General features: G+C 40.3%; 1 protein-coding gene and 1 pseudogene across 3 annotated transcripts in view; one reads left to right on the top strand and one right to left on the bottom strand.

Annotated features, from left to right (window-relative positions):
- The window catches only part of MSH2 (mutS homolog 2), a 222,312-nt gene that overhangs the window by 38,248 nt on the left and 169,710 nt on the right, over positions 1 to 14,354 (top strand). For all 3 annotated transcript variants that reach the window (XM_032411027.1, XM_032411025.1, XM_032411028.1), the window contains exon 8: positions 11,734 to 11,843. In XM_032411027.1, coding sequence (XP_032266918.1) covers positions 11,734 to 11,843 — 110 coding nt within the window. The remainder of the gene's footprint in view (positions 1 to 11,733; positions 11,844 to 14,354) is intronic.
- LOC116636320 lies at positions 2,519 to 3,871 on the bottom strand (annotated as a pseudogene).

The following is a 14,354-nucleotide window of genomic DNA, read 5'->3' as shown; positions in this document are numbered from 1 at the left end:
TCACCATGCTATACATTACATCCTCAGAACTTAAATCTTACAGCTGGAAGTTTGTACCTTTTGACCACCTTCCTCCATTCCCCCCCCCCCCCCCCCCCCCCCGCTGCTGGCGAACACCATTCTTTTCTATTTCTGTGAGATTAATTTTATTAGATTCCACATTTAAGCGAGGTCATAAGTGCCTTTCTCTGCCTGACTTAATTCACTTAGCATAATACCCTCAGGGTCCACCATGTTGTCACAAATGGCAGGATTTCCTTCTTTTTTATGGCTGAGTAATATTCCATTGTATATATACACCACATTTTCTTTATCCATTTATCCATCGATGGACGCTTAGGTTGTTTCCATATCTTGGCAGTTGTAAGTATACTGCATTGAACAAGGGAGTGCGGATATCGCTTTGAGATAGTGATTTTCTTTCTTTTAGATACATACCAGGAAGTAGAATTGCTGGATCCTTTTTTTTTTTTTTTTTTTTTAAGATTTTATTTATTTATTTGACAGAGGGAGACACAGCGAGAGAGGGAACACAAGCAGGGGGAGTGGGAGAGGGAGAAACAGGCTTCCTGCGGAGCAGGGAGCCCGATGCGGGGCTCGATCCCAGGACCCTGGGATCATGACCTGAGCCGAAGGCAGACGTTTAACGACTGAGCCACCCAGGCGCCCCATAGAATTGCTGGATCCTTTTATAGTTTGCTTTCCCCTTAAGAGTCCTCCACCCTGGTTCTGTTTGGCCCTTTTTTCATTCAGAACCAGTAACTTAAAGCTAGAATTTTTTTTAAAGATTTTATTTATTGGGGCACCTGGGTGGCTTCGTTGGTTAAGCGACTGCTTCGGCTCAGGTCATGATCCCAGGGTCTTGGGATCAAGCCCTGCATCAGATTTCCTGCTCAGCAGGGAGCCTGCTTCTCCCTCTCTGTCTGCCGCTCCCCCTCTTGTGCTCTCCTGCTGTCTTTCTGTCAAATAAATAAAATACAAAGATACTTATTTAGAGAGCGAAAGCAAGAGAGATCACAGAGAGAGAGAGGGAGAAGCAGACTTGCCACTGAGCGGAGAGCCCGATGTGGGGCTCGATCCCAGGAGATCATGACCTGAGCCATAGGCAGACACTTAACTGACTGAGCCACCCAGGCGCCCCAAAGCTAGGATTTTTGAATGAGTTCTTAGAAGGGTCTTTACATTTTATACAAGATTCTGTGTATGTGTATTTTTTCTGGGAAAAGATCTGTAACTTTCATCAGATATTCAAAAGCATATGTAAAACCCCCCTCCCCCAAAGAGAAAAGGTAAAAAAATACAGTTGTACACATTCTTTGGGGAATCTTTCTCATTCCCTGGAATAAGCACAGAAGTTAGGAATTGGGCTTAAGAGTAGCTTGGCTCTCTTCCTCCTGCATATGTGTGGCTCAGTGTACTCAAGAGTTTTGCAACAGGTCATTAATTTCTCCTATCTTATGGTGTTTTGGGGGGTTATGCTTAAGTTATATACACCTGTGAGAGAACATAACATTATCTAAATCAAAAGCTTCACATTATCAGTTTGGCAACTGATGTTTGCCCTACAGTGTTTGAAGTTACCCAGCCTAGAGAATGTTAGAGGAGGAAGACTGTTCCAGGTGTTGTGGTGCTAAGAGCTATGTTCTTTTCTTTCTGTAAGAAACTTTGGAGGAGGTGCATGGGTGGCTCAGTCGGTTAAGCGTCTGCCTTTGGCTCAAGTCGTGATCCCAGGGTCCTGGAATCAAGTCCTACATCTGGCTCCCTGCTCAGCGGGGAGCCTGCTTCTTCCTCTCCCTCTGCGCCTCCCCTGCTTGTGCAGTCTCTCTCGCTCACCCTTTCTCTCTCTCTCAAATAAATAATTAAAATCTTAAAAAAGAAACACTGAAGAGTCCAGGTGTGTCCAAGTCATTAGGAACTTAACTGTTCTGAATTTTGTCTTAAAAAACAACAGAATGGAGGCTCCTGGCTGGCTCAGTCAGTGGAGCATGCGACTCTTGATCTCAGGGTTGTGAGTTTGAGCCCCATGTTGGGTGCAGAGATTGCTTACAAACAAAATCATTAAAAGAAAACAAAAAAAGATATAAAAAAATTATTTCTAGGGATGTTTGGGTGGCTCAGCTGGTTAGGTGTCCAACTCTTGGTTTTGGCTTAGGTCATGATCTCAGGGTCGTGAGATCCAGCTCGAAGCCAGCTACGTGCTGAGTGTGGAGCCACCTTGAGGTTGTCCTCTCCCTCTACCTCTGCCCCTCGTGCCCATATGCACTCGCTCAAAAAAAATTTTTTTGTGTGTATTAGTATATTGCTTCAGATTATGTTCTCCTATCTTACGGTGTTTTTGGTTTTTGATTAAGTCTAGGTTTAAAGTTACATTAACGTTATTCCTGAAAAAAATAAATAAAAATAAGTTCAGAGACAGCAGAGGGCAGCAGCGGCTTAGAAAGCAGACTTGCATTGAGTAATGGAAGGTTTACTCTAAATCATCTTCCTCCTCTAAGAAGTCGTTATTTAAAAAATATACTTGGCTTCCCTTATCCCTTGTAGCTTCTTTTCTTCATTTTTAATTTTTTTTAAAGTAAAAATTCAGTTTATTCATCGGTTTATGACACAGTACACAAGAGGCAAAGTGTTTCACATCATAGATTTCACTCCCAACTCTTGGAATGTTCATTTCTTTGGCTAAAAGGAGAGACTAGACACGAGAGGCGGCAATGCTTAAGCAACTGAAATAAGGATGGGGAGGGCGATGCTAATGTCATCCTCACAGGGCTATTTTCTAGAACCGTTAGCTGGAAACAAAGGAGCACCACTCCTGGATGCTCATCTGTCGTTGGCCTCAGTCATCCCCACCACACAGGTACCGCAGCACTTCTGATAGTCCACCTTCGTGTCTTGCTGAGTGTAGTACAGGGACTTGTACTCTCTCTTGAATTCAGACCTAATTTTCAACATGTCCACTTCACTGAGAGAGACCATGATTCTAATCAGGACTTTATTGCGAGTCCCCTTGCCTTTCATGGAGTCATACAGTCGGTCAGCAAAATACAGTGGCTTGTTCTGAATGCATGGGACAAGGTTCAGGAAAGCGTTTTCCAGGTCTCCTTTGACCTCCTTGATGCTCTCCAGCATGTCATAAGGGCTGTAGCTCTTGTACCTATCAGATACTCCACTCAGTCATGATGTTGATCCACTTGGGCACATCAGTTCCTTTCCTCTTCACTCCAGCATCATAGAGATCCCAGGCATCTTGGTCAATCAGTTCATAATCAATGACAGAGCCATCCTCTGCTCTTCTACCCTTTTCACAGGCAGCCTTCAGCTTGAGGAAGTCACCAGATGTGTCAGACACGATGTCCCTCTCCAGATGAGTCTTACACATTTCTTTGTAGACTCTCTTAATTTCCTGAAGCTCTTGGTTGGTCCTTGAGCAGATGATCTCAGTTAGGGAGTCCTCATCAGTCCCCAGTCCCTTCATGGAGGCTTTCAGCTCAGAAGCATCATACTGAGCAGGTGTTTTCAATAGGCCCAAAATCACGGTCTCCAGGTGTCCAGACAAGGCTGACTTCAGTGCTGATGCAAGTTCCTTTTTGGTCCTTCTCTGGTAGGCAAAGGCAACATCCTGTCTCTGTTCATTGCTGCGGTTGGTCAAAATGTTGACAATGGTGACCTCATCCACATCTTTGGTCTTGATGGCTGTTTCAATGTTCAGAGCATCATGCTCAGCATCAAAATTGGTGTATGCTTTGACCAGCCCATATGCACTTGGGGGCATGGAGTGATCACCCTCCAAGCTGAACTTGTAGAGAATTTTGTGAATACTAGACATTTTGAAGGAAGCTGGGCCCGGCGCTGAGAGCTGCAAGCGTCCCCAGTTGTAGAGCCCCCTTGTAGCTTTTAAAATTAAAAAGTTGAGACAAAACCTAGAATAATGGTATTGTGCATTTAGGGTAAATTTCTGATAGTGCTTAAAACAACTCCTCTAAATATCTAGTTTTTGTTTTTTTTTTTTTTAAGATTTTGTTTATTTATTTGACAGAGACACAGTGAGAGAGGGAACACAAGCAGGGAGGGTGGGAGAGGGAGAAGCAGGCTTCCCACCGAGCAGGGAGCCTGATGTGGGGCTCGATCCCAGGATCCTGGGACCATGACCTGAGCCGAAGGCAGACGCTTAACGACTGAGCCACACAGGCGCCCCTATCTAGATTATTTTATTGGTAAATTTGATTCTAACAGCCATCACACTGAGGCACATAACTTTTCCCTCTTCCCATATCCAATTATTCATGTTTCTGTTTAATTTCTTCTTAAAAACCTCACATTTGTTATTTTCCCTCCCCTGGTCTGTGCATCCTCCTCAGTGAATTCATAGTAATGTTTCCTAGCTCATCTGATCATGTCATTTCTTCTTCAGTTCAGAACACATTAATTGCTTTCTCTGACCTGTAGGACCAGAGGGGCCTTGTCTGCATTTTAACAGCAAGTAATTATTTACTGACAAATTACTTTTCCAAGAAGGTTGTACTCATTTCCAGTTCTAGTCAAAAGATTTTTTTTTTTTAAGATTTTATCCATTCATTTGACACACAGCACAAGCAGGGGGAGCGGCAGGCAGAAGGAAGGGGAGAAACAGGCTCCCCGTTGAGCAGGGAGCCCAATGTGGGGCTCCATCCCAGGAGCCTGAGATCATGACCTGAGCTGAAGGCAGATGCTTAACTGCCTGAGCCACCCAGGCGCCCCTCCAGTCACAAGATTTATAAGAAAATTTCTTTAGGGACGCCTGGTAAAGCGTGTGTCTCTTCATCTAGGCACCAGGCAGGCACCCCGTAGAATCACCCTTTTAGAACAAGAGATGCTCCTAGTGCTCTTAACACTTGGGAAATTACAAGAGTTTATAGGAGCTCTGTGCCAGGAACTGGGGGCAGAGACGGATATGTTTTCTGTTATCTCCCAAGGACTACTAGCACAGGTGTAAAATGATACTCATAAATAATCAGTGGAATCAGAAGAAAAAGTCATTGTAGAAGAGAAAAGTACTCTTTTGTCAAAATGACAGTCGTAATAAAGGAAAATGAGGGGTGGTGTCAGAGAAAGTATTACTAGCAAATGGGGGAACCGAGACAAGTGGTTGTACTTAAGAAGAGGGGTGACGGTGGCTAGAGAAACAGACAAGAGAGGGTGAGTGAAGGAAGCAGGTGGTGGCCATGAGGAAGGATGAGAGGCCATACTGCAGAGTGGCTGACAGCAGGGAAGGAAGAGCAGAGATGACCTTGCACCCAGGGTCATCATTCAGAGTGATTTAATTACTTAGCCATTTTACCATGATTCACCTGCACTTCTACTTCTGTTGGCTTCTTCGTTTAATTTGGGAATTTGTTGGCTCCAGCCTCATATTTGTGTGAACACTTAAACTTTGATTAGCAGTATCTTGTCCTCATTTTTTCACTTACCTGGACTTTTAAATACATTTCATAAATACATTAAAGGGGTCAGGTAAAGTTTAATTATGCTTAATAAAACTTTGAGGTTGAAATTAATACAAAGAATTTATGTAAAATTAGTCAAGGAAATGTAGGCATAGAATAAGTTGTTTAAATTTTTGTTAATTGAAACTCATGTCTTTTTATTATCATTTACCAAAATATTTAATAGAATAAAATGTTAATGCCAGCTTTATAATTAATTTAGACTTCAGATTGATGTTCTCAGTCATGGACTATATGAACACAAGTCTGATGTAGCAGACTTGTGACTAGTGCCAGGCCTTGGCTCTGAGGTTAGTGTCAGTAGGGCATGTGTAAGGAGGCACTTCTATCTGCTGTCCAGAACTAGCCTGTAGTTTGTTTTGATTTTAGTGTTGCTTGCTCATTTAACTTAATTAGACAGTCTCATAGTCATTTTCTTTTTTTTTTTTAAACTTAAAAAAATTTTTTTTGAGTATAGTTGACACACAGTGATATATGAGTTTCAGGTATACAACGTAGTAACTCAGCAACTCTGTATGTTATGCTGTGCTCACCACGAGTATAGCCACCATCTGTCACCCTGAACACTATTACAGTACCATTGCCTACATTCCCTATGCTGTACCTTTCATCTCTGTGATTTATTCATTCCGTAACTGGACACCTGTATCTCCTACTCCCCTTCACCCATTTTACCCATCTCCCCACTCCCACCCCTCTGGGCACCACCAGTTTGTTCTCTGTATTTATGGGTCTGTTTCTGCTTTTTGCTTGTTTATTCGTTTTGTTTTTTAGATTCCACATATAAGTGAAATCATACATTTGTTTTTCTCAGTCTGACTTGTTTCACTTAGCATAATACCCTCTAGATCCATCCATGTTGTCACAAATGGCAGGATCTCATCCTTTTTTTTTAATGACTGAGTGATAATCCTGTGTGTGTGTGTGTGTGTGTGTACACATACGTACCACATCATTTTTTTTCCCTAACTTTTTTAAGATTTTATTTATTTGGCAGAGAGTGAGAGAGCACAAGCAGGGGGAACGACAGGCAGAGGGAGAAGCAGGCTCCCCGCTGAGCAAGGAGCCCGATGTGGGGCTGGATCTCAGGACCCTGGGATCATGACCCAAGCCAAAGGCAGACGCTTAACCGGCTGAGCCACCCAGGCGTCCCAGTACCACATCTTCTTTATTCTATTCAGCTGTCAGTGGACACTTAGGTTGCTTCCATATCTTGGCTATTGCAGATAATGCTGTAAACAGAGGGTGCATGTATCTTTTCAAATTAGTGTTTTTGTTTTCTTTGGGTAAAAAATACCCAGTAGTGGAATTACTGGATCATATAGTATTTATATTTTAATTTTTTGAGGCGCCTCCATACTGTTTTCCACAATGGCTACACCAGTTTACATTCCCACCAACAGTGCATAAAGGTTCCTTTTTCTCCACATCCTCACCAACATTTGTTACTTCTTGTCTTATTTATTCTAGCCATTCAATAGGTATAAGGTGATAATCTGTTGTGGTTTTGATTTGTGTTTCCCTGACGATTAATGATATTGAGCATCTTTTCATGTGTCTCTTGGCCATTTGTATGTCTTCTTTGGAAAAATATCTATTCAGGTCCTCTGCCCATTTTTAATTGGATTGTTTTTTTGGTCTTGAGTTGTAGAAGTTCTTTTTATATATTTTGGATATTAACCCCTTAATGGGTATATCATTTGCAAATATATTCTCCCATTTAGTAGGTTGCCATTTTGTTTTGTTGATGGTTTCCTTCACTGCAAAAGCTTTTTATTTTGGTATAGTCCCAGTCAACTTTTGCTTTTGCTTCCCTTGCCTTAGGAGACATGTCTAGAAAACAGTTGCTGTAGCCAGTGTCAAAGAAATTACTGCCAATGTTTTCTTCTAGGAGTTTTATGGTTTCATGTTTCACAGTTAGGGCTTTAATCCATTTCGAGTTTATTTTTGTGTATGCTGTCAGCAACTTCAAGAAGTTACAATAAATCTTTTAGTGGCTGGCAGTGAATTGGAGTTCCTACAGAAATTATTTAATGGGGGCGCCCGGATGGCTCAGTCGTTAAGCGTCTGCCTTCGGCTCGGGTAGAGAGAGAGACACAGCGAGAGAGAGAACACAAGCACAGGGAGTGGGAGTGGGAGAAGCAGGCTTCCCGCGGAGCAGGGAGCCCAATGCGGGGCTCGATCCCAGGATCCTGGGACCATGACCCGAGCCGAAGGCAGATGCTTAATGACTGAGCCACCCAGGCGCCCCAATAAATAAAATCTTAAAAAAAAAAAAATTATTTAATGATTTGATTTACTTGGACATTTCATATTTTGGTGCACTTAGGAAGCTAACAATTATTTCCTTGTGTCATCTTTAGTATGCTTGCTAGATGAGTGTTGTGTGTATCAGAACTAATGACCAGTGATTGCTTCACCAGTCCCTTGCTTCCTTCCTTCAAGTCATTCATTCAACAGATAGTTAATTTGTTCCAGGTATTGTTCTAGGAGGTACAACAGTACATGTGACAGTTAATGTCCCTGTTCTTATGGAGGGTCAGCAATAGTGGAAGGATAGAGGGAGACAGACAATAAACATCAGTGAGCAAGAATTTCAAGTAGTAATAAGTACAGTAAAGGAAGTATAATATATTGATATGATAGAGTGACTTGGCTGGGGCCAGGGAGACACTCGATCTTTTGGTCAAGGATGGTCTCTGTGGAATTGCTGTCTGAGTTCCACAACTTGATTGATAAGGAGCCAGCTGTTTAAGATCTGGGGGGAGGCTAGTGGGACCAGCTAGTGCAAGTGCCTAAGGCTTAACTTGTTGACAGAGCGAGGGAAGGCTAGAATGGTCAAGCATAGAGATAGAGAATAAGGGCCATGTTATGAGTAGAGGCCAGAGAGGTAAGGCCTATTTGAGGTTTTTAACTTTTTGTGTGCTATGGACCCTAAATAAAGTCTATGAACCCCTCTTCAGAATAGTGTTTTTAAATGCATAAAGTAATACAGACTTGCAGAAGAAACCAATTATATTGAAACACACTTATCAAAATATAAAACAAACTTGATAAAGAAATAAATACTTTTTACTAATGCATTAAATAACATGATCTGAGTGAAGCCCTACTAAGGTCTTAAGTTTTGAACTAATAATGAATTTAAATGATACTTAAAATTATCTCCCAAAACTGTAATATGATATGAAAATATATCTGGGATTTTGATTGATGACAAAGACATAGGTACTGGGAATACTACTGTGGTGTATTGCACACATTAATAATGGAAGGAGGTGTCAGATTGTAGTTAGATGTTAGAGAAAATGAATTTGGAATTTTTTTCTGTGTTTATGTATTACTTTGAATTTAAGGGTCTGTAGTCCTTGCGTGAAGACCCTAAATAGATTGTGTAGGGCCTTTTAGGCTATGATAACTAGTGAAAAATGGAGTTTATAAAAAAACAATTGGTGTCCATCACTTGATGAATGGATAAATAAAATGTGCTATATCTGTATAATGTGATATATCCGTCAATAAAAAGAAATGAAGTACGGATGCATGGTGCCACATAGATGAACCTTGAAAACATTATGCTAAGTGAAAAAGGTCAGTCACAGTATCATATGATCCATTTATGTGAAATATGCAGAATAGGCAGATCTATAGATACAGAAGTGGATTAGAGGTTGCCTGGGCTTGGAGGAGTGCCCGGAGGTTGGAGGGTAATGGTAAGTTACTGCTAATGGGTACAGGGTTCCCTTTTTTTTTTTTTTTTTTTAAGATTTTATTTATTTATTTGAGAGAGAGAATGAGATAGAGAGAGCATGAGAGGGGGGAGGGTCAGAGGGAGAAGCAGACTCCCTGCTGAGCAGGGAGCCTGATGTGGGACTCGATCCCAGGACTCCAGGATCATGACCTGAGCCGAAGGCAGTCGCTTAACCAACTGAGCCACCCAGGCGCCCGGGTTCCCTTTTTCTTTGACAGCGGTGACAGTGTTCGAAAATGGATCATAGTAGTCGTTCACACAAATCTGTGAATAAACTAAAAACCATTGGATTTTACACTTTAAGATGGAGAGTTGTTTGGTATGTGAATTATATCTCAGTAAAGCTGTTATTTTTAATTCAAAAAACTATAACCATTTGGGGGAAAAAAAAACCCAGTTGGAAATTGACAGCTGGGGCTCAGTACAAATTATAGGTAGGGGAAAGAATTCAAGATGTTAGTGAAAGTTTGCAGGATAGGGAGCAGGTGAGCTCAGAAGGGGCCTATTGACTCTGAGAAGAGCTGCAGCAAGGTGGGCCTATGTGTTTGAGGGACCCGAAGACATGTTGAGGATGACAGGTTCTGAAGGTTGTACAGGTATTTCTGTGATAATACCATGTGTTTATTCTTAGCAAACTTAACTTTCTTCAATGTCGTGTGCTAGAAAACATAACAAAAAATGGAGTTAAGGTAGACCTCAAAGTATATGAAAATTTTAAAATGATAGCAAAAGCATTAGCAAACTTTAATGAAACAGTAGCCTACATACATGTCCATTGCATTTGTACCCAGTACGAGCATCAGGTGACTCTTTGCATGAAGCCTTAAAGTCTAGGGTTCTTGTTCCTCCTTTGAGATGCCCTGTAAGGCTGTTTGCTTCTAATAAAGGTCATTTTCACAAAAGTTAAACATCCAAACCAGGGTAGAGAATTTAGTTTAAAAAAAAAAAATTCTGGGGTGCCTGGGTGGCTCAGATGGTTAAGCGTCTGCCTTCGGCTCGGGTCGTGATCCCAGAGTCCTGGGATCGAGCCCTGCATCGGGCTCCCTGCTTGGCAGAGAGCCTGCTTCTCCCTTTCCCTCTGCCTGCTTCTTCCCCTGCTTGTACACTCTCTCTCTCTGTCAAAAATAAATAAAATCTTTAAAAAAAAAAAAAAAATTCTTTTAAACACCAGCGAATGTTTTTGTACTTTTCATCTATACTCTGCTTTTCTTTGTGTCTTAGCATAGTGGTAAGTACACTGGCCAGTAGGCCAACTACTCCGAGGTCCTCACATATTGCTAAGTTTACTCTTTAATTGTGTGAAAGCTTGCCCTTGATCACTTCAGAACACTAATGGGCTAGGAAAAAATCATTTGTGAACCAGTGCCACCTCCGCGCCTTGCTTCCATTATTCCCCTGTTTACCAATAGCATATGAACTAGCTAATTCAGAATAAAGAACCAGGCGTTGAAGCACAACAGACATTATGTGGTCAAAGTGTTGTTTAGAGACTGTCTAAATGATGTTTCACACATATGTACTATTTTCTAAATATGTGTAGATGCTGTTGTGATTAATAAAACGTGAATTCTTAAAATAATTTTGCTGACTTCGTAGTAGCTTTTCATCGTTTTCTCAATTAAGAGCTACTGCTACTTCTAGAAAAGGTTAGGAACTATTGCTTTGGAACAAAATGCAGTAGGCTAGAGATCATTTGCAGAATACTTGTAAAAGAATTTATTGGAGATCAGAAAAAAAAAAAAATCCTTGTAGTGTAAGCAATAACAATACATGGTAACTGTAGCTGAGCTCCTGTTAAGTGTCAAGCATATTATGTTAAGTGTTATGTAAAGTTACCTCATTTATTCCTCTTCTGGAATTGTTGTCATTACTCCTGTTGACCCGGGAAAGGGGCTCAGAGTAACATGTTCCAGATCACAGAGCCAGTAGGCAGCAGAGTTGGGGTTGGCACCCAGGTCTGTACTCATGCCTTTCACACTATAGACTCTGCTGCTTCACTTACTCCTCATACAATTCCCTAGCATGTGCTCTTAAATAGCATCAAGTAAAGTGCCAGTGTAAATACTTGGCTTGATTTAATCTCTGTTAATTGGAACACTGTATTAATGGAAATTGGGGATATAAGGTAAGTTAGAGGCATTTTATTTTAATGACTTGGACTTCGGGTTATTAAATCTGTGAAGAAATACAGTTCATTTAGTTGTAATTAATTTCATGTTTCTGCATCTCTAGTGTTCTTTATGAAGGAGATTACAGACAGGTAGGGAGGCAGTGTTTTATTAGGAAGCTCTGAGTGCCAGATGATCTCCCTTCCTATAAAATAAATACTAAACACATTTGAATTAAAATATGGGAGTAAATAGTAGCTTTGGAGACCTGCTGCACTACTTGTGCTTTTTGGATCACATGCTGTTTATTATCTCAGTTGAATTTTTATGATGTGTGGTCTTGCATTTTTCAAAATAGGACCATTTTATTTTATTATTTTTTGCTTTCTTTTAGGAAAACACCAGAGTTTATTGTTGGCAGTTTTTGTCACTCCTTTTATTGATCTTCGTTCTGATTTCTCCAAATTTCAGGAAATGATAGAAACAACTTTAGATATGGATCAGGTATGTAATCTACTCTTGAATTTAAGCAGCGAAGTATTTTTGAAATGCATGTCAAAACTTTTCAGATTTTCTTTTTTTCGTATTTAATTTTGGTATTTTTATGAGGCACCTTTGAGATCGTGGACATAAGATTAAATGAAGGGGCAAGTTTGTTGTTTTCTTAAAAATAATAATTGTTTTAGTGGATGAAGAAAGATTAACGGGAAATGAATGTTGGGCATAACTGGCCTGATTAAAGGAAATCTCACAAGTAAAAGATTTCACATATGCAGTCTGAATTTTGTTTTAATTTCAAGAGAGAAGGAAAATTGTAGTCACTGAAAAAGAGAAGATAAAGGTAAATATGGAACACAAGAGAAGGCAACTTCTCCTTTATTTTCGATGTAGGAAAGTGTTTGGGGGAAGAGGATAGAATATGTGTGTATCTCCTAAATAGTTGTTGATATAACTAAAAAGTTAACCATACTCTAAATACTGTTTAGTTCCAAATTCTTGTTAGTTGAGAAGAGCATTTAGGGTGTAAGTGATCTGTGTCCTCAGGTTTATAACAATATTAAGCAGTAATTTATATATAAATATAAAGTGGGAATAGTTTCTGAAATAGTTGAAAATATCCTTGTATGAAAATGAAATTGAAAGCAAATTTATCAAATGGTAAAATTTACTGTCAAAAGTTTGTAGAACAAATTTAATATGGGGCCATTGAATGTAGGGTTTTTCAATTTTATGACTTTAAAAATAATACCTTTAAAATTTTCTACACTAAATTTTCTGTCAAAAATGATCATGCAGGGAATATGTGCTCTCGCATCATTCATATTAAAGTAATAGTTTGGTTTGCTAATTGTTAGATTCTTTGCATTCTTAATAACTGGATTTGGGTTAATGTTTGCCCTATGGGATGTCGATTTATTTTGTTTTTACTGGATCGTTAACTGAGGTTTAAAACAGTCAAACCCCATTTACTCTGTGCTCTTTGGGTTTAGAAATCCATGCATATGCATATATAGGATAGATGCTTTACTTTCCTGGTACTGTTTTGTCAGTGATAGGCCCAAGCAGCCAAAAAACTTGCATTGTTTGCCCCTCATTTGGGAAAACTTGCATTTTAGCTATTGTGACCTTTGTAATGTTGCTCTTAGTGGAATGATTTTAGGTGTACAACTTTCAGATCAGTGGCGGGCAGAAATACTGCTCACAGACATGCTGAAATCGCCTCTGCTACCAGGAGCTGGGGATGTGGCCTTTCCTGTGATGGGGCAGAGCTGGTTATTTGTAAATGGTCTTTATTTATTTTTTAAAGTTTTTATTTATTTATTGGGGGAGGGGGACAAGCACACTCCTCACTGAGGACCCTGAGATCATGACCTGAGCTGAAACCAAGAGTCAGATGCTTAACTGACTGAGCCACCCAGGCGCCCCTGTAAACATCTTTAAATGAAAGCATGTAAAGGTGTAGTTCTTGGTGGTTAATAAAAGCTCTGACTAAAATAGGGAGGTGGGAAGGCAAGAATCAGAGTGTTTCATTGTCTCTGCAGCTTAGCTTTGCTGAAATGCTGCAGTTGATTTTGCCCTTTGTGGCGAACTTTATTCTTCTAAAAGTTGCCATGCTTTTAATATTGTGGGTCTCAAATGTAAGCATGTATCAGAACCACCTGGTGGGCTTGCTGAAACAGATTGCTGGGCTCCCTCCCCAGAATGAGAATCTTTCAGTCTGGGGTGGGGCTAGAAAATTTGCATTTCTCACATGTACCCAAATGATGCTGCTTGTCTGCGGACCACACTTTGAGAACTACTTGCTAATAAAATAAATTACTCCTAATAAATTAGGAATGCAATCGTATTTCAAAGTGAGAATGAGCATGTGATTTCTTTTCACCAATATGCAGCCTGCTGCAAGCGCTGTGCTCTTGGGCAGTCACTGAGCATTATCTGACCAGAAGTTGGTGTGTATAAATTGGGAGTGTTCAAGAGTTTCTTAAAATTTGTAGCCCCTCTGTCAGTATACAGATCTTCTGTTGAAGACCCCATGCAGCTGCCTTTTTATCTGGGTCATCACATTCACAGCCTGCCCAATAGATGTGGAGGCCCTGCCTAATAGGACCTTTCTTCTCCCTCTTCCACTCTTGGACAGTAAAAGCTATCTCCTGCAGTAAGCATTTTGTTTGCATTATATACAAGATTATTAGCCATTACTATGATAATTACAAAAAGCAGCAGGATGATAAAGTGTTGGATACTTTTGTTTCATATTATGCCTTTTGATTTACTCCCTCCCTACCTTCTGGCCTTCCATCCCTCCTGTCATGCAGTATTTTGACCACATAGATCCAGCCCTTGGGATACATACCTACTGGCAGCAAATAAGCCAAAATGATGATGGACCAAAATACCAGAATGTAAATTTTTAAAGTGTTTTCTTTATTTGAAGCTTTTCTACTTATGAAGGTAACACATACTATTAGAACAAGTGAAACAAAATGATACAAAGAAGTATAGAGGCAAAAGTGA

This window comes from Phoca vitulina, unplaced genomic scaffold (genome assembly GCF_004348235.1).
Source record: "Phoca vitulina isolate PV1807 unplaced genomic scaffold, GSC_HSeal_1.0 scaffold12, whole genome shotgun sequence".
Classification (NCBI taxonomy): Eukaryota; Metazoa; Chordata; class Mammalia; order Carnivora; family Phocidae; genus Phoca; species Phoca vitulina.
This window is presented reverse-complemented; position numbering and strand designations above follow the sequence as displayed.